Source organism: Balaenoptera borealis, assembly GCF_965194805.1.
Source record: "Balaenoptera borealis genome assembly, chromosome: 1".
In the NCBI taxonomy this organism is placed as follows: domain Eukaryota; kingdom Metazoa; phylum Chordata; class Mammalia; order Artiodactyla; family Balaenopteridae; genus Balaenoptera; species Balaenoptera borealis.
The window spans coordinates 50,862,464-50,885,224 of record NC_138860.1 but is presented as its reverse complement, the minus strand read 5'-3'; the positions used below and the strand labels follow the sequence as shown (position 1 = coordinate 50,885,224).

The following is a 22,761-nucleotide window of genomic DNA, read 5'->3' as shown; positions in this document are numbered from 1 at the left end:
ATATTGGCTGAATAAATTGACTAGAAAGTGGTCTTGGCATAGTATTTAAACAAAACAAAACACTAGTTCATGGTTCCTAGGCACACATCAACTCTTCTTAGGAATATAGTCCATAGATAAAGTCAAGTTTGCTAGGTAGCAGGGGAATGACAGACTGGGATTAAAAAGCTGCTGAGAATAAGCCACAGGTAGATCCTGAAAACTTTATTGACTATTTTAATGATTTGCTTAGACGTTCTGGCAATAGTTACTGTAATTTAAAGAAAATGGAAGCTTTAAGACCCTGACCTGTTATACTAGTACTATAATTACAGGCTTGTAATAATTTTAAGTCTCTTTTAATTATAACATTGGGAGTTTTAAATCTTAAAGGCTAGCTAGTCAATTCCCACGTTTTATATGTAAGTAGACAGAGGTCATATGGAGGAAATATCTCACCCATAGTTGATTTCATAACTGGATGAAGACTCCACTATACAGCTGTGAAGTCTACATTTGTTTAATATGAAGATAATTATCAAATCAGAGGATAATTGTGAACAACCGGCAATCTCTTCTATGTGTTAACTAAAAACTCAAAAAACAGGCCTCACTTTTCGTGAATCAAATATTTATTTATTTATTTATTTATTTATTTATTTATTTTTGGCTGTGTTGGATCTTCGTTGCTGCGCGCGGGCCTTCTCTAGTTGGCGGTGAGCGGGGGCTACTCTTTGTTGCGATGTGCAGGCTTCTCATTGCGGTGGCTTCTGTTGTTGCGGAGCATGGGCTCCAGGCGCATGGGCTTCAGTAGTTGTGGCATGTGGGCTCAGTAGTTGTGGCTTCTGGGCTCTAGAGCGCAGGCTCAGTAGTTATGGCACATAGGCTTAGTTGCTCCGTGGCATGTGGGATCTTCCCGGACCAGGGCTAAACCCGTGTCCCCTGCAGTGACAGGTGGGTTCTTAACCGCTGCGCCACCAGGGAAGCCCCCCAAAATATTTTTTAACCTAAATATGAATTTCAGACTTCTCCTCTGTCATTGGGACTATAAATTGGTACAACTGTTTCTGGAAGGAAATTTGGCATCACCTATCAAAATTAAAAGTGCACATATTCTTTGATAGAGTCATTTCATTTTTAGGAGTTTACCTTACAGAAATTTTAACACAAGAGCACTAGAACAAATCTACAAGGATGTTCATTCTAGCATTATTACAGATAAATGTCTACAACATTTATAAGTAACAAAAAAAAATCCTAAATGTCTGTTGGTAGGGGAATAGTTAAAATTATAGTATATTTATGCTGTGATATACAATGCACTTGTTAATAGATTGAGGGATAGATACATTCACTTGATAAGTAGCTGAGTGTTTCTTTGAGCACAGGGACCATGCAGCCAACTTTCTGGGTTCAAATCCTAACCATTTATTAGCTGTGACCATTAGCAGGTTACTTAAACTCATCTATAAAGTGAATATAATTATAGTTGTCACCTGACAGGGCTGTTGTGAGAATTAAATGAGTTAATATTTAAGCTCTAAGTAAGTACCACATAGGTGTTTGTAATTATTATTATGTTCTGACAAGGAAGAATGTTCATGATATAATATTGAGTGAGAAAAATAAGTTGCACTACACTGTGCAATATGATTCCGTGTTAAAACAAACACATAGGCAAAGAAATGTAGTTTGATTTTGTTTTGATTTTGTATGTGCATAGGAAAGGCTCTGTAAGGATAGACATTAAACTATTAGCTGTGTTTATCGCTGGGAGAGTGGATGACTTTCCTTTTTTCTTTACTTTAGGCACTTTTGTGTTGTTTATTGTAAGTGGCATTATCATTTTTGAAACTTTTTTCTGAAAAAAAAAATATCGAGGCAGAATTTTTCTACTATTGTACAGTCACATAATGTAGTTTTGAATATAGTTTTTCAGAGAGCTACAGAGTTCATCCACAGAATATCACATGATTAGATTCTGTTTCAAAACTTTTGTTAATGGAAGGTTAAAATTAATCTATGAAAATTCCTGATGAACGTATTTATTTTTATTCTAGCTTTGTGACCTTACATCTTATTTCTTAATTTACAAAGTAAGCACATAGGCTAGATCAGTGTTTTGTAAACCCAGGATCCCAAGACTGTGCCATGAGGTACCTGGGAGCACCATAGTAAACTCACATGGGCACTGTTGAATATTTTTAAATTTTTGAGGGAAACTGTAATATTTGACAACTGTGGGTTATCTGTGGGATATTTGACGTCTGTGAGACCACTGCTTAAACTATTAGTTTGAGGTACTGTGCATGAGATTGTGCCACATTCCTTTCAGTGACAGTTAAGTCTTCAAAAAGCTAGGTTTTGGGGGTTGCTGTGATTAAAAGAAAGTTCTGTGCAGAAATCAGTGTGAAACAGTAAATGAAAGTGGCCGTGTCCAAAGTGATTTCAAGGTCTGAGAAATTACGTAATGTCTTTTAGGTGCACACATCCCATTAATAAGTAATTGTGGTTATTTAGTAATTAAAAGATTTCTTTTAATTTATATGTATTTTTCAAGCTGCTACTAAGTTGTTAGGACATAAATACTTACTAGGTTGTATGGACCTAACTACCTAATAAATGGAACTGTTAGATATTTTTTTGGCCTGTGGGCACTATGAAAAAATTACTGAGACACTAAGGGTTCTGTGAACTGAGAAAGCTTGGGAACCTCTTGAACTCTTTTGACTAGGACACCCACAGTAAAAAATAGATTTTCCATGGGAACATAATATACATAGATATGTATATATCTATATATAAAATGAAATGAAAGTTTCACTTAAAAAAATACCCTTGCTGCTTTCAATACACTCTGATATTTTCAATTCAATGTTATTTGGTTTCATTAAAAAATGCAGGCTCTAACCTACCAGATTGATTCTTTTTGATCTACTACATGGTACCATTACTACATATTTGAGAAACATGAGACTAGATGACCCCTAACTTCCAGCTCTAATATGCTTTGTTCTCTGATTAGTTATAAATGAAGTTGGACTACACTTAAACAATATAGATGCATCTCTGAAAAGTTGTGTAGATGCTACGCTTTCTTGTATGATGAATCATTTAAAATTCTATAGAGAAATAATGGTGTAAAGGAGATCTTTTTATAGATGGAAGGATATTTTTGCAACCAGAAGAATCGGATTTATCTTTGATAAATTTGGGGTTAGGTGATTTTTTAAAAAGTTAACCACTTAAAGTTTTTGTTGTTGTTGTAAGTGGACTTGTAAAAGCTCCTTTGGAATCATGGCGTCTCTCCCTTTTAAAAACTAGATTGATTGATTTTTTAAAACCTACATCCTACTTTCCTTAAGCAACCATGTTTGTTTGTTTATTTACTTACTTTTGGCTGCGTTGGGTCTTTGTTGCTGCGCGCAGGCTTTCTCTAGTTGTGGTGAGCGGGGTCTACTCTTCGTTGCGGTGCGTGGGCTTCTTATTGCGGTGGCTTCTATTGTTGTGGAGCATGGGCTCTAGGCACACTGGCTTCAGTAGTTGTGGCACGTGGGCTCAGTAGTTGTGGCTTGTGGGCTCTAGAGCTCAGGCTCAGTAGTTGTGTCTCGCGGGCTCTAGAGTGCAGGCTCAATAGTTGTGGCACACGGGCTTAGTTGCTCCACGGCATGTGGGATCTTCCTGGACCGGGGCTCAAACCCGTGTCCCCTGCATTGGCAGGTGGATTCTTAACCACTGCGCCACCAGGGAAGTCCCTAAAAACTAGATTTAAAAATCATTCATGAGTAATAGCACTGTCTTCATTTAACTGGCTTCATTTCATTCATGATTTTCATGTCTAAATCTATAAAATAAGAGTATTTTTTAAAAGAATTTCTTTTTAGTTTTGGGCTTATTTTAAAACATAAAATGCATATGTACACGTATAACTATTATTTTACTTACTGTTTTTTTACATGTTACCATGAAAGAAATTTTTTGCTTACCAGTGGTTAACCTCTTCATATTATATGAAATACCTGTGGGGTTTTTTTGCCCTGTTTGCATTTGAGAATTGGATTCTGAGATTTATCAATGGGACAATCATTCAGCAGACAGGTCTGGAGCACCTAGTGGGTGCTGTGTACTGTGCATGGACTAGGGATATAAAGAGGAATAAAACATCATCCCCACAGTGACATGTAAGAGACAGATATGTAAATAATAGTATGGAGGTGGGGAGGTAAGAGGAAAGATAAAGTGGGAGCAACTATACAGCGGCTTCCAGTGAAAGAAAAAGTTGTTATATTTGTTTCCTTAACAGCCTCTAAATTAGGTAAGTTATTGAATGTTGAAGGAAACTTCTCAAAATTATTTTTCCTCAAAACGTGATAAATGCATCTGCTTTTAAAACTTCGAAAACATATCCACTGGAGAATCTGCTTCCTTTCCTGGATCCTCAGTCCCTCTCTGCAGAGTTAACCAGTGTTAACGGTTTCTTCTGTATCAGGGAAGCTTTTGTAGTGAAAATTTCATACTTTTGGGACAAAAAATAATCCTGACTTGCCCTATAAGACACATTTATAGGGATATATTCCTTGAAATTAATTTAGAAGAGTAAATATTCAGGATAACTAGATAGAGGGTAAACAAAGTATAGGCTCCTATTTTTAGGTATTTTAAGTAAAAGACTAGAGGTACCTTTAGTCAGGCTCTAGTTTAGCTCTTCATTTCATATCAGTGGGGGACATTGTGTTCTTTGTGATCCCTATCCAGCCTCCTATACACCAGAGGCCAAGCTGGTGCCAGATGTTATAGTTTCTTCTGGGTTTCCTGGATTATAGGAGGTCATTCTTAATTGTTAAAAGTAGTTGTTGAGGTTTGTATTTTATACGTAAAAAGAGGTGAGACTAATTCTCAGGTCATTTGTTTTTGTATACCATGTTATGGGAGTATTGGTTATTCTGAGAATTTTCATGGAACAGTGTAGTAGGTCTGTTTTAGAGCTGGAATGTTTTCCACTTTTCCTAGCCTGGTCCCTACTAAATTTGTCCATTTTATATTGAGACTAGATAGTATGACTGTTGCAGGGTTGTTTCTTTTCAGCCTTTCAGGCATAGATTGTTGTTACATCGGGTCTGATAAAGATGAGAGAACAGAAGCAAAGTTACGGAAAATGACTCTGGGAGAGCCAGAACGAAGTCGTTTCTTTCATTTTTTATCGCCAGTACCTGCACATAGTAGGAGCCCAATAAATAATTGAGCTGAATGAGTCTATGTGACTGAATGAGAGCACTGTCAATAAATGTGAAAGGAAAATTTGCTGCTAGAAGATACTTGAGAATTGGCTATTTCAAAATGTCATATCTTATTTGTATATACATATGATAGGTATAGATCAGCGTTTGTCAAACTTCTTGGTGTCAAGGAGACACTTTATACTCTTGAGTTATTGAAAACTCAGAGCTTTTATGTGGACTATATCTGTTGATATTTGTTGTATTAGAAACTTTAAACATATTTATTAGTTTATTTAAAATAACCATAAACTGTATCATATTAATACACAATTTTTAAAATAAAAAATAACTATATTTTCCAAAACAAAAAAAAATTTAGTGAGAAGAGTGGCATTGTTTGACATTTTTCAAATCTTTATAATGCCTGGCTTAATAGAAGACATCTGGATTCTCATATCTGCTTCTGTATTCAATCTGTTGTGATATCATATGTCATGGAGCCTTTGGGAAACTCCACTATGCACACTCCCAAGAGAATGAGAGTGAAAAAGACAAATAACGTCTTAATATTATCATGGAAATAGTTTTGATTTTAAAGACATTCTTTTTTTTTTTTAAATAGAGAGAAAGTCTTTATTTATTTATTTATTTATTTATTTGTTTGTTTGTTTGTTTATGGCTGTGTTGGGTCTCCGTTTCTGTGCGAGGGCTTTCTCTAGTTGTGGCAAGCGGGGGGCCACTCTTCATCGCGGTGCGCGGGCCTCTCTTGTTGCGGAGCACAGGCTCCAGACGCGCAGGCTCAGTAATTGTGGCTCACGGGGCCAGTTGCTCCGCGGCATGTGGGATCCTCCCAGACCAGGGCTCGAACCCGTGTTCCCTGCATTGGCAGGCAGATTCTCAACCACTGCGCCACCAGGGAAGCCCTTAAAGACATTCTTGAAAGGGTCTCGTAGACCCTCAAGGATGCCTGGACCACGCTCTGAGAATTGGTGGTATAGATTATTAAATTCAAAGGGGAAAAGGATCTTAGAGGTCATATAGTATAATCAATCACCTCTTGTGGATATTTCTTGCTTGTGCAACTGGAGTGTGATAGGGAATACCTCAAGTTTGTTTTTTGGGAATAATCATGACTTGGCTTTTAGAGATGATGAGTTTGATGTGTCTTTGAGATTTCTGAATAAGCAGTTGGTTATGTGGGTTAGGTTATCAGAGAGAAGATCTGACCATAGTTTCAGAAACCAGTAACACAGGATCTATATCACTGTCTTGCACTTTGCCTCCTTACTATACTGCGAACTTAATTTTCAGAAAGCCTGAGAATACTTTTGTTGTTTATGTGACTCAAGAGTTTTATTTTAGTGTCCATTTTACAGTGAGTTTAACTGGCATCTTGTAGAGAAACAAGTTGTTTCATGTAAAAGTCAGAGCATAAATGAACAATACTGCTTTGTTCAGACTAAAGTCGGATATCACAAGAACTAAAAAAGAACCTATATTTGACAGGGTTCTATTTGCATCATGTAAAATATAAATAAAAGCTCCAAACAATGGCTCAAAATATAAAAGTGGCTTATGTGTGCGTATGGGAAGGAGAGGGCTGCAAAAGCAGTGGGGAGTGGTGGTACGGGAGGGACAGACAGCTAACTTCTAAAAGTTAGCTAAGGATGACTAATTTGCCACAGAGAATGGAAACACAATTTCGCTAAAGCTATGATAAATGATATAAAAAGAATCCAGTTAAAAGTGATATAAGTAAAAGCAGGAACACCTATAAATCAAGTAAGGATGCAACTTCATAAAACTATTTACTTGCTAGCAAACATAAAGCCAACAAGGAGTCCACACTTCATGAATCACCAAAATATTCACCTCATAAGAGAAGTACAAAGGCTCAGAGAAAACTAACCAGAGCTGAGAAATTGCCCTCTAATTATGTAGGCTAAGAGTTCATAAATAGGGAGAATGGAAAAAGAACAGAAAAAGTAACTTTTAGAGGGAAGGAACTATAAGAATACTTTGCCTGTTTCAAGATTTCCTCGCCTCCAGGTTCTCTCAAGAAACTTCAACTATCAATTTTATTTTCTCTCGTGTATCTCTAGCCTCCTCCCCTCCCTGGGATTCTTCCTATCAGCATTTATACTTAATCGATTAAGTCTTCTTACTTAAAACAAACATAAAAAACCCTCAGTCCAACACCCTCCTCCATACTGCTCTCTTTTTCCTTCACAAACTTCTCAAAAAAATTGGTTGAATACATTCAGTTTCCATTTAGAAGATACTTTTCAGTCATTCTTCAGACAATTACAGTGTGGTTGCCACCCCCATTTCTCCACATTTAGCTCTCACTAAAATCACCAAAGACCTCTTTATCTCTAAACCTAATGGGCATTTTCAAATAACAAGCCCTCAACCTGCTTGGCGTTTTGGCAGCATGTTTGACCACTCTCTTGAAATACTCTTTTCCCTTGGCTTCCATACACTACACTCTGATTTCCACTTCCTCTCTACTTCTCTTTCTCAATCTCCTTTGCTAGCTAGTCCTTCTCTTTTAAATCTTGAGGTGCAAGAGGGTTTGACCTTGGGCTCTTTTCTTCTCTAAAACTATACTTTCTCCCTGGGTAACCTCACCTATGCCCAAGGCTACCATCTATACCATCTATATGCCAATAACTGCCATTATATGAATGACCATTAGAGGCTTTCAGAGGTTTGAGAGAGAGAGAGATCTAGATTTAATTTCCAGTTCTGTCTCTTACTACCTGAATGACCTTGGACTAGTTCCATAGTCTGTCTGATACTCTTTCTTCATCAGTACAATGAATATAGGGATAGTTGCCTCATGAGATTGGAAATAGTGTCTGGAAAACAGTATAGCCCTTGGCCCACATAGAAGAAACACGGAAAATATTAGCTATGATTATTACCTATTAACTGCCCTCATGGTCATCCCCCAGAGTGTTAGAGGTCTGTAATTTTGGCTTCTGGTTTAAAATGATTGTTGTCATTTTTTTTTTTTTTTTTTTTTTTGGCTGCTTTGGGTCTTCATTGCTGCGCACGGACTTTCTCTAGTTGCGGTGAGCGGGGGCTACTCTTCATTGCAGTACGTGGGCTTCTCATTGTGGTGGCTTCTCTTGTTGCAGAACAAGGGCTGTAGGCGCGCAGGCTTCAGTAGTTGTGGCATGCGGGCTCAGTAGTTGTGGCACGCAGGCTAAGTAGCTGTGGTGCGTGGGCTCTAGAGTGCAGGCTCAGTAGTTGTGGCGCACAGGCTTAGTTGCTCTGTGGCATGTGGGAATCTTCCCAGACCAGGGCTCAAACCCGTGTCCCCTGCATTGGCAGGCAGATTCTTAACCACTGCACCACCACGGAAGCCTGCACTTATTTTAGTTTTTTTTTTTTAAATTAATTTATTTACTTTATTTATTTATTTTGGCTGTGTTGGGTCTGTGTTGCTGTGCGCGGGCTTTCTCTAATTGAGGCAAGCGGGGGCTACTCTTCATTGCAGTGTGCGGGCTTCTCATTGCGGTGGCTTCTCTTGCTGCAGAGCACGGGCTCTAGGTGCGTGGGCTTCAGTAGTTGCAGCATGTGGGCTCAGTAGTTGTGGCTCACGGGCTCTACAGCACAGGCTCAGTAGTTGTGGTGCACGAGCTTAGTTGCTCTGCGGCATGTGGGATCTTCCCGGACCAGGGATCGAACCCGTGTTCCCTGCACTGGCAGGCGGATTCTCAACCACTGCGCCACCAGGGAAGCCCCTAGTTTAGTTGTAAAGTGAAGTCTTCCCAAAGAAAACTTTTGTCAAATCATTGACAGATTATTTAGTAATGTAGAATAACTCATATTTGTTTAGTTATCACTTGACACTTGGCTAGACCAAAAGTATCTTTGTGAGAAGGAGAGTAAAGTGAGTTAATTTTTTTAACTGTGTTGGTAGCTGACTAAAGTTTTTATGGTTAGAAAATTTTTTTCTCATTACAAAAAAACTTTGTTTTATGAAGTAGTGTACTTCTCATACATATAAAACACAAGTTGAATCCAGGTACCCTGTTTGAAACAGTCTGCAGGAACCATCTTTTCACATATGCATTGCTGCTAGAGATTGGAATATGCACAGTGTTGGTTACATGCAGTAAAGTCTGATTAATTAACCTTTATTTTTTAATAATTCATATGTCATAGAATACAAGTCAATCAGAAAATTACTTTCAGTAAAATTTCACTACCAGATAACAAAATGCAGTCATTAAGAATCTATATGACAGATACCAAATAATAATTAAGAACTCAATTTTCTTTGCTGAGTTGGACTTAAATAAAATCTTCACTTTGGACTTCCCTGGTGGTGCAGTGGTTAGGAATCCGCCTGCCAATGCAGGGGACACAGGTTCGTGCCCCGGTCCGGGAAGATCCCACATGCTGCGGAGCGGCTAGGCCTGTGAGCCACAACTACTGAGCCTGCGCGTCTGGAGCCTGTGCTCCGCAGCGGGAGAGGCCGTGACAGTGAGAGGCCCGCGCACCGTGATGAAGAGTGGCCCCCACTCGCCGCAACTGGAGAAAGCCCTTGCACAGAAACGAAGACCCAACACAGCCAAAAATAAATTAAAAAAAAAAAAAATCTTCACTTAATCTTTGGAAGTATAGCTCTTTGTCATTAATTTTTGTTTTTTTTTTTTTGAATTTTATTTAATTTTTTATGCAGCAGGTTCTTATTAGTTATCTATTTAATACATATTAGTGTATATATGTCAATCCCAATCTCCCAATTCATTCCACCTGCCCCACCCCTGCTTTCCCCCCTTGGTGTCTGTACTTTTGTTCTCTACAATATGGTTAGAAACTTTTTTAACTATTGGCATATTTGTTGATTTTAGATTTTCTGCTACCCCTGTCTGTTTTTAAAAACCTAGACTGACTTTTCTTAGAGTCATATTGTATTATCTATGAAAATTTGTATTTTTAGAACATTTTTGAAAATTTTTTCTGAAAAATTTATAAACCAGGATTGTTTACTATAGGTGAAAATAACTCCCTTAAAATTAATTATACCTTTAGTTTTACATGTTTGGACTTAGTAGGTAGGCTTTTCCTTTTCTTAAATTAGGGTCTTTAATATTCACCATATTGAGCTGCCTTTACAGACATTGAAGAAAATTATTTTTATCAAATATGACAAAGGTTTAATATATTTATAATGTAAGAACTCAGCAAATCAATAAGAAAAACTTTAATATCCTGGTAGGTAAGTGGGCGAAGGGCAAGAAAAGATAATTCACAGATGAAGAACTTAGATTAAGATCTATGGTGGAATGTTTAGTCCTGCTAGCAATCTACTAAATTCAAATTAAAGCAACCATATTCTTCCCTAATAGGAATATAATTAATATTCCTTAGTGATCAGCAAAAGTAAAAAGCATAGTTAATATTTAAATATATTAATGAAACTGTTGGGTTCATGTTATTGTAAATTGGAAAACAGTTCAACATTGGATCTCTAGAGTAGCATGTTCTGTACATTCTTTAGTTCAGTTTTAGCACACTTTGTAGATCCTGTTCTAGATAAGTGATCCAAATGAGCATTAATGTACACAAATATGTTCATTTCAGTGTTATTTATAATAGAGAAAATGAGACATAATTCTGTATTGATAATCTCTTGCTGGCTAACTCCACTTCCAGGATAGTTCACTCATATGGCTGTAGGCAGGAAGCCTCAGTTTTTTTTGCCACATGGACCTCTTCATAGGGCTGCTTGACTGTCCTCATGACATGGCAGCTGGATCCTTAAGAGAGAGGGAGAGAGAACAAGCAATGCCTTTTATGACCTAGTCTTGAAAGTCACACTGTCATTTCCACCACATTTGATTTGTTAAAAGTGAACCACTAAGTCCAGCCTACATTCAACAAGAGGAAAATTAAGCTCCTCTTCTTTTTTGTTTTTTTAAAATTTATTTATATTTTATTTATTTATCTATTTTTGGCTGCATTGGTTCTTCATTGCTACGCACAGGCTTTCTCTAGTTGCGGCAAGTGAGGGCTAGTCTTCGTTGCAGTGCGCAGGCTTCTCATTGTGGTGGCTTCTCTTGTTGTGGAGCACAGGCTCTAGGTGCGCAGGCTTCAGTAGTTGTGGCATGTGGGCTCAGTAGTTGTGGTGCACGGGCTTAGTTACTCCACGGCATGTGGGATCTTCCTGGACCAGGGCTCGAACCCATGTCCCCTGCATTGGCAGGTGGATTCTTTTTTTTTTTTTTTTTAATTTTTAAAAAATATTTATTTATTTTTGGCTGTGTTGGGTCTTCATTATTGTGTGCAGGCTTTCTCTAGTTGCGATGAGCGGGGGCTACTCTTTGTTGTGGTGCACGGGCTTCTCGTTGCGGTGGCTTCTCTTGTTGAGGAGCACAGGCTCTAGGCGCGCAGGCTTCAGTAGTTGTGGTACGCAGGCTCAGTAGTTGTGGCTTGCGGCCTCTAGAGCGCAGGCTCAGTAGTTGTGGCACATGGGCTAAGTTGCTCTGTGCCGTGTGGGATCTTCCCGGACCAGGGCTCGAATCCATGTCCCCTGCATTGGCAGGCAGATCCTTAACCACTGGGTCATCAGGGAAGCCCATGATATAATTTTTAATGGTTTAGTTTTCCAAGCAAAAATAAAGTTATTAGATTATCAGGAACTCTTAAGAGAATACAGATATAACTTTTAGAGATGACAAAATTCTTTTCTGACTTTCATGAAAGGCAAGATAGGGCATTTTCTTTACTAGTATTATAATATTGATTTTCAGTGAATGCTAATGATGTGATTGCAGGTAAATTGGCAGGATGAGGAGCAGCAAATCAAAAGAGGTGCCTTTACCAAATCCAAGGAACTCTCAAAGCACGGATACTGTTCAAGGTATGATTTGGTTTTTTTTGAAACTGAACCTAATGATTTGTTTAGGTCATGTGCCTAAAATTCTGGGCTATTCAGTAAATGAAAATTATCCATATGCTTTGATTTAGAACAAGTGGATAAATAATTTTTAAAATGCAATTTTGTTTTAAATATACAAGATATCTTATATTCAAAGGCACCCAATAGTAAACTGTTTTGTAAGGGAAAACATCCTTTTTAAAAATGAATCAGTATATGTAAAATTAGTTATATATAATATCTTACAAATTCTGACTTAATGTTAATAAATATCATACAGGTCCCAATATAGTTATAGACCTGTAGTGCACAGGTAACAAAAATAATAGTCTCATTGAACTCTTTTTTTTTTTTTTTTTAATGATGCATTGGGGGTAACTTTAATTTAGGGCATGATATTTTTTGAGGGACGTTGACAAACTGGAGTATATCTGGAGCAAGATTATTGGGTTTGTGAGGGATCTGGATATCACGTCACATGAGGGGCATTTGGAGGAGATGAAAATAGTTATCCTAGAGAAGGATGACTCAAGGAAAATATATAGACTTAAACTCTTTGAAGGGCTGTTATCTGAAAGACTAAATAGATGTTACCTTGTTTCTACTAGTAGATTGAAGTCTGGAGTAGTTTTCTAATCTTTTCATATCATAATATGAAATGCAGTACAATACTATATTTTGTATTTGTTCAGCTCATTGGGATAAACTGAGGATACTACTTATTGTTAGAGATGTCTGATGGGGTGTAGGTGGGGGGGGTGTTAGTCCAGTTGTCCTAAGGACTAGTGGGATCAGTGTCTAATACAACTAAACCGTATATTGGGAAGCTCGGCTTCAGAGGGTGGGAGAGGAATCGTGTTTGGGCTCAATATGATAAAGCACTTGCTGGGGAATAGTTCTGCCTAATAAAGTGATTCTCAAACTTTTGAGTGCATTTGGGACCTTATTAAAATGCAGATTCCAAGGTACACTTCAGAGATTCTAATTCAGTAAATATCAATATTGCCCAGCAGATATAACCACACCATGGGATGCACTTTCTCAGACCAAGGCTGCTGTAAGTAATTATAGCTTCCATTTATTTCTTTCTAGTCTAAAATTGATTGCCTGTTGTGATTGAATAGATTACAATTTTTTTCTGTAGTGCTTTTTTGATAAGAAAATAAGGTTAAACATTTCTGTAAGAAGTTATATACTATATGTTACAAAATGAACATTAATGACAACTATTAGACAGTAAAGCAATAATTAAGACACTAAGTATCAGAAACATTAACACTATGGCATATAAAAGATTAAGATAATTTGTACTATTTATTCTGCTTTAATAAATTTGCTCAATTGGTATGTTGAGATGAAGATTTAAAACATAGAATGTATTTGAGAAGGTGGGGCTGTGTCTATGTAAAAGGCTCAGAGTCAGGAAATGAAAGGAACAGCTTTTCCTTGAGTGGACTGTGAGTTACCTCCTCTTTTTTTGTGGCAATAGCAGTCTCTTTTCTCTTAGCACTGCTGAAAAAGCATGATTATGGGCAAATGTTCTCATTTATGTTCTGTCCAGTCTTGTCTGGAGTTTAGGAATCCAAATTTGGCAAGTGATACATAGCTTCTTCAAAGAGAGACCTTTTCCTTTTTTCTTTTTCATCTGCTTTTCTAGGCAAATTACTCTTCTAATATATATTTTGTTTGTTTTCTTTTGTATTCTACCTGAGTTCGAATTATCTATTTCTTTACTGTCTGAATATGGTGATTTCTGTCCCCTAATCTTTTGAACTGGTTTGAAAATCAATCTGGAAAAGGTACTATAACCTAGGTTTGGTCATAATGCAGAGTCAAATTTTGGCCCCATGAATACAGCAATCAGTATATATTCTCTCTCTTCTGCATGAGTATTGTACATCTATAACATAGGAATAGTTTCTCTCCCCAGTTTAATTTAGAGCTAAACTAATTTAGAGCTGAACTGTTAATAGTTGTTTTCCAAAAAAATAATTGGGCTTTTAAAAAGAATTTTTAGGGATAAGTGGTTCATAATATAAATGGGGAAAAACGTCTGATACAGAACTATTAATATATAAAGGATTATTCCAATCTTGTGAGTACATTGCACTGCAAAAATCTGAAAGAAGATAAATCAGAATTTTACACAAAGTTTCTGTCTCTGTGTGGTGGAATTTTGATCATTTTAATTTTATTTTTTTCTGTTTCCTGTTTTTTTCAAGTTTTCTCCTGTAAGCATGTGCGGGGAAAATGCTTTTTAAAATCATTGGTGGTAATATCAAAAGTCGACTTAAATTGTAAAGCATATGGAAACCTGAATTCTATCTTGTGAATTTTGTCCTTATTGTGAAACTTATTCTGTAGATACAAAACTATAAAAAATTGTGGCGGGCTTCCCTGGTGGCGCAGTGGTTAAGAATCCACCTGCCAATGCAGGGGACACGGGTTTAAGCCCTAGTCTGGGAAGATCCCACATGCTGCGGAGCAACTGGGCCCGTGCACCACAACTACTGAGCCTGCACTCTAGAGCCTGCAAGCCACGACTACTGAAGCCCGTGCGCCTAGAGCCCATGCTCTGCAACAAGAGAAGCCACTGCAGTGAGAAGCCCGCGCAGCACAGTGAAGGGTGGCCCCTGCTCGTTGCAACTAGAGAAAGCCCGCGCACAGCAATGAAGATCCAACGCAGCCAAAAAAGAAGAAAAAAAGAAAAGTTGTGGCTATTTGAATAGTCCTAAATTTTAGTCTAGCTGAATTGTTTTTTCCTCATTTTTGCATGTAAAATGCATAAAATATATAGAAATGCACAAAATATGTAGCTTAATGATACACAACATACAATGTCAGAAAATTTACTGCTTTTAAAAAACTCAACGATTAAAAAAAATAGGTCAGCAGGACAAATAGAAACTCCTTGATGTTCTACAAACTCTTTAATTTTCTTGTCCAGATTTGGGCAGCATTGAGCCAGTTGTTAGTAGAGCTTAAGTGGTAAATAATGGGAAAACTATTTTTTTTAATTAAAATAAAGCATTCCTAAGTTTTTTCTACTTTGGAGAAAGGTGTTGGACAATATAGTTTTAAATAACTACTTAAATTGATGGTAGCTGGTTAATTTACAGGATTAACCTGTTTGTTTTGATGGTGTTTAAACTTTAGCTGAGACACATTGAAAACAAATTGGAAGTAACCCCTACGAGTACAGCTGTGTTTGATTCTGTCATGGATACCAAGAAATCTTCTGCAAGTGCTACCAGAAAAATAAGTAGAAAAGGTATGTATGAGGTTAATTCCAAAGATATAAATATATTAAATATGAATTTTGATGTTTTATTTCAACTTAATTTCTTCTTATAGTCCCATGTATTTCCTTGTTCTTTTGTCAGAGACTATATACCTCATCAGCATTTAGTTTTTTTTTCTTTGGTACTGAGTAGTTATGAAGCAGGCTTGTATTCAGTGACTGTAGATGACATTTTCACCATCTTTTGATCAGGGACTTAGCACCACTGCATCGCCTTTGACAGTGAGTTTTCATTTGTTGTTAATGAGAATTTGATTTTGAGCCTTTAGGGTTATAATGTCTTTTTTGTTTTTAATTCACAGGTGTATCACTTTGAAATTTAGTTGACTTAAGACTTATATTTTTTTGTTGGGGTTTAAAATCAAAATTGGAATATCTGTCTTAGAGATACTATCATAAATTGACACAGTGTAAATATTTTCTTTGGTTACCTTTCATATATTTAATTCTGTGGTTGTATAATTAGTGGGATAAACCTGCAGGTTAGTACTTTCCACCGATACTGTGATTCTTTTTTATTAATCTGTGAGTCTGTTGGGTTTTATCTGATACTTCTTTTTTTTGAGTCAGAACTTTTGACAAAAAGGAATTTTTTATGTAGAATTTTATTTTGCATTGTTTGCTCAGAATATAGTCTTTCTCCATAAGTTGAGTTACTGTAATAATTTAACCTGAATTTTTCCCATCTACTTATATAATATCCAACCAGGGATTTCAGAAATAATAGATACCTAAGTTATTTTCTTAAATACTAGCCGCATTCAGAGACAGTTGTATTTTATATCATATGTTCCCATAGATTTCCTTTTTCTTCAGATGGTAGATACCTGGATGATTCTTGGGTTAATGCTCCAACCTCCAAATCTTCTAAATCACGAAAAGAGAAATCTCGTAGTCCTCTCAGAGCTACCACCCTGGAGAGTAACGTAAAGAAAATTAATCGTGTGGAATTTCGTGAACCTTTGGTTTCTTACAGGTTAGTGTTTTTTTGTTTGTTTGTTTTGTTTTTGTTTTTTGTTTTTTTTAAATTATCAAATAGAGTTAATCTGTAGTATTTATAGTAAGAGTATAGTTTATTTTCTCAGTTTTTCATAGCACTCTGGATCTAGTATTATTACCTTTTTCATTTTCCAAAAAGGTAAAGCAAAATCTTTTATATTATGAAATGCTGACTTTCTGTTCTTTTACAGATGGAATATTTGGGGAGAAGAAGTAGTAATATTTGCTCCAGACCACTGCCATTGTAATAAACCTACAAATGAATTATTCAGTTTCTTTTATCACCTTCTGTATGAAACATTGCCAGATTTGTTTCTACCCCAGTTCATTCTCCAGCTTATTTAACCCTTCCTCTGTGCTTCCTCTGTTAGAGCACTTTCATGTTGCATTATATTTTGATTCCATATCTACCCATTACATTAGTTTATCTATGACTGTAAATCTGTCTTATTCTCAAAGCATTATCTTAGTGCCTGTCATTTACTAAGTATTCTAGATATTTTTTCCAACATTTTATTATGAAAATTTTCATATTCATAGAAAAGTTGAAAGAACTGTATAGTGAATATTTAATGAATGAGTGATTGAAAGACTGTGTGAAATTACATTTTTTTTTTTTTTGGTGAGTTCTTCCCTTTTTAAGATTGAAGCATGGTAGATAACCTACCATTTTATGCTTTATTTTATTCTCTACATGTGCTAATTTTAGACCTGTGAATTGTTGCAGTCTGGTCAAGATAGTGAAAATAATTGAATTTAGTCTTGATCTCTACAGAGAGAAGCTACAGAACCCAGTTCTCAGCCCCCATCTTGTTTAATAGTCAGCCATTCAGAACAGGGTCTAATGTTTTTTGGATCATGGACCCCAGTGAGAATCTGATGAAAGCTGTGGACTATCTCCTTAGAAAAATGCACACACTCGTGCACTCACGATAGATACAAAATTACCATATTATGCTGTAATAGAGTCATGACTCTAAGAATTTTTGTGGCATTTAGAGTTTTATGCCTATACATGAAACATTTAGATCAGTACTTACAATGGAACCGTTAATGTGAACCACACATATGTAATTAAAAGATTTTTAGTAGTCACATACACACACACAAAGATGTTTTGCATTCTTTTTTGTTTTAAATCTTTTAAATCTGGTATGTAATTTACATTATAGCACATCTCAGTTTGGACTAACCACATTCAAGTGCTCAGTTGCCACATGTGGTAAATGCTACTGTTTCAGACCTTGCAGGTTCAGATGGTTGTTTATCTGCTTTTATAACTTTGTTGGGTAGTTTCTCTTTTTCTTTTCCTTTAAAAAAAAAATATTTATTTATTTATTTTTTGGCTGTGTTGGGTCTTCGTTGCTGCACACGGGCTTTCTCTAGTTGTGGCGAGCAGGGACTACTCTTCATTGAGGTGCACAGGCTTCTCATTGCGGTGCCTTCTCTTGTTGCGGAGCACGGGCTCTAGGTGCACAGGTCTCAGTAGTTGCAGCATCCAGGCCCTAGAGGGTGTGGGCTTCAGTAGTTGCGAAGCATGGGCTCAGTAGTTGTGGCTCACGGGCTCAGTAGTTGCTGTGTGCGGGCTCCAGGGCGTGCGGGCTTCAGTAGTTGTGGCACGCAGGCTCAGTAGTTGTGGCTCATGGGCTCTAGAGTGTAGGCTCAGTAGCTGTGGCGCATGGGCTTAGTTGCTCTGCGGCATGTGGGATCTTCCCAGACCATGGATCAAACCCGTGTCCCCTGCATTGGCAGACAGATTCTTAACTGCTGCGCCACCAAGGAAGTCCCTGTTGGGTAGTTTTTCATGTATTCTTCCTACTGCTGAGGCTTGTCTTCATTAACCTCCCTTTTAATTAACTGCTCTGTTCCTAAAATATAACTTATTAGAATGATATGTAAAATAAAAATAGTTTATGAAGGAATACTTTTGCTAGTGTTTTTATGAGTAGAGAACATGTGGACTTTGTGATATGTACTTTGGCTGTGTCCAGTCTTCTTTGCTTATTCTGGTATTTCTAGATATGCTTTATATAATTTGAAGCTGCCAGAAAAGTTGTCTGTGTTTCAGAGAGGTTAAACTTTACTAACCACATTTATTTGGAGGAAAATATTTACTGTACTTCCACTTAATTTCTACTCCCAATCTATTTGCTAATTTGGTACATTATTTAGAAGTTATACATAAGAAATGTCAGAATTTGAGCACTTTTTTTTCCTAGTTCTTAAGATTTCATGGAGAAGTAAAATGTACATTTTGGTAATAGTGTCCAGTGAATATGCAAAGTCAGATTGTAATCCTCTTTTCTGGGGTTCTTAAGGAAATCTCTCTATGCCTCTTTTGCATATTTCTTATTTTATAATATGCAGATTATGATTTAGATTATTTGCCATAATCTAAACTTTGATACACAGGAGGCATTGAGCATTGAATTTTAATAGTAGTAATGGTTATTTTGTTTTTTTTAATTTACTGGAACTTCTAGGTTTTTGAGGTCTCTAATGTTAGCTTAGAGTTCTCTATTCAGTTTGTATGACTGGTTTTTGTACTCTTTATTCAACGCTAATTATTTTTTAATAACAGGGAAGTCCATGGTACACCGTCCAACATAAGTCCCAGCCATTTAGAGTCAAAGCATATATATTGTGTGGATGTTAATGAAGAGAAGCCTGAGAGTGGGAACCGGATGATATACAATCAGGAAGATCGGAATATACATTGCTGTGATTTTGAGAGCTCCCAATCATCTGTCGTCAATGATACAGTTGTTAGATTTTTAAATGATCGACCAACAATTGACGCATTGCAGAATTCTGAATGTTTGATTAAGATGGCAGCTCCTATGAGAAGTGATGAAGAAAAGCCTAATAGAGCAAAAGGAAATGAGAACACTTTGAAGCCTTCTGTATGTTACATGGGCCGTGATGTTGATTCAAAAGTGTTACGGTTAACTGATTCTTCTCCATCTTCTACTAGTACCTGTAATTCCCAAAGATTAGATATCCTAAAGCGGCGACAACATGATGTTAAATTGGAAAAACTCAAGGAGCGGATCAGGAAACAGTGGGAACACTCAGAAGAAACAAATGACCAGGGCCAGAATCTGGGTCATATTGACCATCCAGTAATGGTTGTTAATGTTGATAGCTCAGTAACAGCAAAGGTCAGGAAAGTGGCAACAGCACCACCTGCTCCAACATATAAAGGTTTGTAATCAGTCTTTGTGTCTTTTTCTGTCTTCCTGCCTCCTTGTCTCCCTTTCTCCCTTGGATGTATTTGAGTAGAGAGGACCATCTTTAGAACAGGGTGTGATTCTCAAATCTAATGCCTTAAAAAATTAATTCAGGATGCATGCTAAAAATGCAGATTCCTGGATCCTACACTGGATCTAAATCAGAATTTCTGGAGATAGGGTCCAGAATTGGAATTTTTAACAAGTCCCTCGAGGTCCTTATAGTTTGAGAACCACCATATGAACAGTTAATAAGTTGAACAAAAGAGAAAATAAAAATTAGGACAACTTTCAGAGAACTGAAAGAATATTGCTCTTATTCTGCCATTGTATTTGGATTGTTATTAGAAATTCTTTCAAAAGTAATGTTTGAAAGATAATTTAGTCAGTGCCAGTTAATACTTGGTTACAGAATATTTTGGCACTGACATTTGGACCCTGTTGTTACCTTAACCTTCAAATTTTGACAGGGGTTTTCGCCATGTTTAAGAAAACAATATTTAAATCAGATTTCCACTGAGAAGATGCTTTTCAGAGAGAATTTCTGGTTTTGGCCCAACTCAAGTTTTTATATATGGTGGTTTTTAGGAGTTTGCATTTTTTTATTCCTGAAACTATTTTCACAGGGTCACCCATATAAAATTTTTAATAAAGAGTTGATTCATTGATGAGGTTACTCTGTGTTAGACTTTTGTCTTAAAATTCCTGCCATTCTGGCCTTTCTTTTGTGGATATTTTTTCAAGTTCAGTTTTTAGTTTGGATAAATGTATGAAGATCAAAATATAGCCAAGATTTGTTTCTTCTGTTAATTTTAACAGAACAAATTTAACTATCTAAAGTTCGAGCAATTAACAGTTTTTTGTGTTGTTTATTATGTTTTGCTAGTGCTATTCATTGTGAATTAGATAAAAGATAGATAATTAGCATTTTATTCTACATAATTTGTGATAAAATTATGGGTAGTTCCCTTAGTAAAATTCTTTCTTATCCTTCTAGTAGTTTGTGTGCCATGTAGTCATAATTGTCCACACTGTTGACAGCGCAGATAGCAAATGGTGGGGTCAGAATGTTCTTGTTGGTTCTGAGATAGTGATTATCCAAAACTTTGGCTATACTTGTATCAGACCCATTAAATACAGATTGTACCTTTAAGGTTTGTTCATTCTAGAAGTCAAAGTTCTGAAATTCCAAAAGTTATTCCACTAAGGCAAAGTCAAGATGGTTGATTTGAATCTATATTTTATTTAATAATTTATAAAAATCTAAAAGTTAAAAAAGAAAACAACCTTAAATAACCAGAGTGAAAATCTTAAGGATAACTTCCTTTGAGTGGTGACTGGATTTCGTGTATTCCTTTTACTTACTAATTTTTAACATGTTAATTTTCATATTAAAATATATTATGAATACAACTTTTGGGAGGCTAACTAATGAAATGTAGTATACATTTCAGAAATTGTAACAGAATATGGTTTCCGGTGTCCTGAGCAATGGATTTATTTTTTCCAGCGGTGTAGAACTGGTTTTCTGCCAACTTTTTGTCAGTGTAAATTAAAACCCTCTTAATATACTGTGTTCTAAAGTGACATTTTAATTTCACTTGTTCAAATACATAATAAATTCACTTGGTTCACAATTCAAAAGATGAAAAGGATGTACATTGAAAAGCTCTATCACTCTGGTGCTCCAACCACCTGGTCCCCTTTCTGGAGGTTACTTGTGTTAACAATTTGTGTATCATTCCAGAGATAATTTTCTCATATACAAATGAGAGAGAGAGGGCGTGTGTGTGTGTTTTCTTTCTCTTTTTATACAGTTGTTAGCATATGAAACCCCTTCTAAACTTTGTTTTTACATTTTTGTGTGTGTATGTTTAAAGTTTGAAGTAGTGAGCACAGTGGTGTTTATGTGATTCTTCCTTATACTTAGTGGTTTGCATATCTTTTTCTTTCTGGTTTAAATGCCCAAGAATGTTAAGAGCCTATTTTGGTCATCTGTATTTTATTTAGAGCTTAGTACAGTGTCTTGGACACAAGTAAATGCACAGTATATTTTTTATTCTATTCAGTAAATTCAACTAGTAAGAAAAAATGTGCACAAAGAGAATGAAAATGAAAACTGGGGAACAGAAAGAGAAACTGATGTAGATATTGAAAGCTTCTTAAAGTTAACTTGTTAGTAAAGATCAAATATAAAGAAAGGCTCCCATAGAAATAAATGTTTCCTAAAGAGGAGAGAAGAAAAAATGATAGGGTTGAATGTAGAGATGGAATGAGGGTGAGAAATGTTGGGAGAGAGGTAGCTTTACAAGGAATTGCCACACTTTCTTGTTACAAACTGTGGTTTGCAATAGACTGAACACTATGTTTATAAACATTTTCCTTATATAGCTATAGGCATAATTGTGTGTGCCCAATGCTACAAATGTCAGGTAAAATAAAGCTTATGCTGTTGTTCCTAAGAGCTGAATAGATTATTTTTTATTAGACATGTAATTAGTTTACCAGTACATTTTATCTAACACTTCTAAAGTACTTTTACCAATTTTTGACTCCATTCTTTATATTGATTTAATTTTACAAAATATTTAATGGCGATTCTTTGGTAAGTGGAGCCCATTTGAAAATATAAATCTTTTTACTACTCTGGTTATCATCCACATTTGATACTTTATTATTATTTTTTTTTGCAAAATAACATTCTGAGTTCTGTATGTTTCTTAAAAGAGTAGTGATAAATTTGAAGTAGGAAATTAGAATGATAATTTCTAGGAAATAGCACATGTGTAATGTTTGTTGAGAAATTGAGCAGGTATGTTTTAAAGAACTGTTTTCCATACTTTGGTTGCATTTTGCCTATGTAGATAGCAGCTTGTCCATTTGTTCAGCCATAGGCAAAATCAGACAGATGATAGCAATTAATGCCTGTATTCAAAGAAAAGAAGAATGAGTAGCGTTGTCTCTCTTTTAGTCTTAAGAAGGGTAGTTTGTAGCTCTGATATCCATAATTTATGATTGCCATTTATCATTTAATTTAGTACATCTCCATTTCTAGTCTTTTTGAACAAATGTATATTGCTTTGTCTCACTGAAGCTTACTTCTTCCAAACAGTATTTGTTAACATATTATGTGGT

At 36.2% G+C, this 22,761-nt stretch overlaps 1 protein-coding gene across 3 annotated transcripts in view; it reads left to right on the top strand.

Moving 5' to 3' along the window:
* CEP350 (centrosomal protein 350) overlaps nt 1-22,761 on the top strand; it is a 137,020-nt gene that overhangs the window by 3,011 nt on the left and 111,248 nt on the right. For all 3 annotated transcript variants that reach the window (XM_082340925.1, XM_082340924.1, XM_082340923.1), the window contains exons 2-6: nt 11,993-12,078; nt 13,110-13,153; nt 15,253-15,367; nt 16,214-16,373; nt 18,978-19,600. In XM_082340925.1, the coding sequence (XP_082197051.1) occupies nt 12,006-12,078; nt 13,110-13,153; nt 15,253-15,367; nt 16,214-16,373; nt 18,978-19,600 (1,015 nt within the window). In that variant the 5' untranslated portion in view covers nt 11,993-12,005. The remainder of the gene's footprint in view (nt 1-11,992; nt 12,079-13,109; nt 13,154-15,252; nt 15,368-16,213; nt 16,374-18,977; nt 19,601-22,761) is intronic.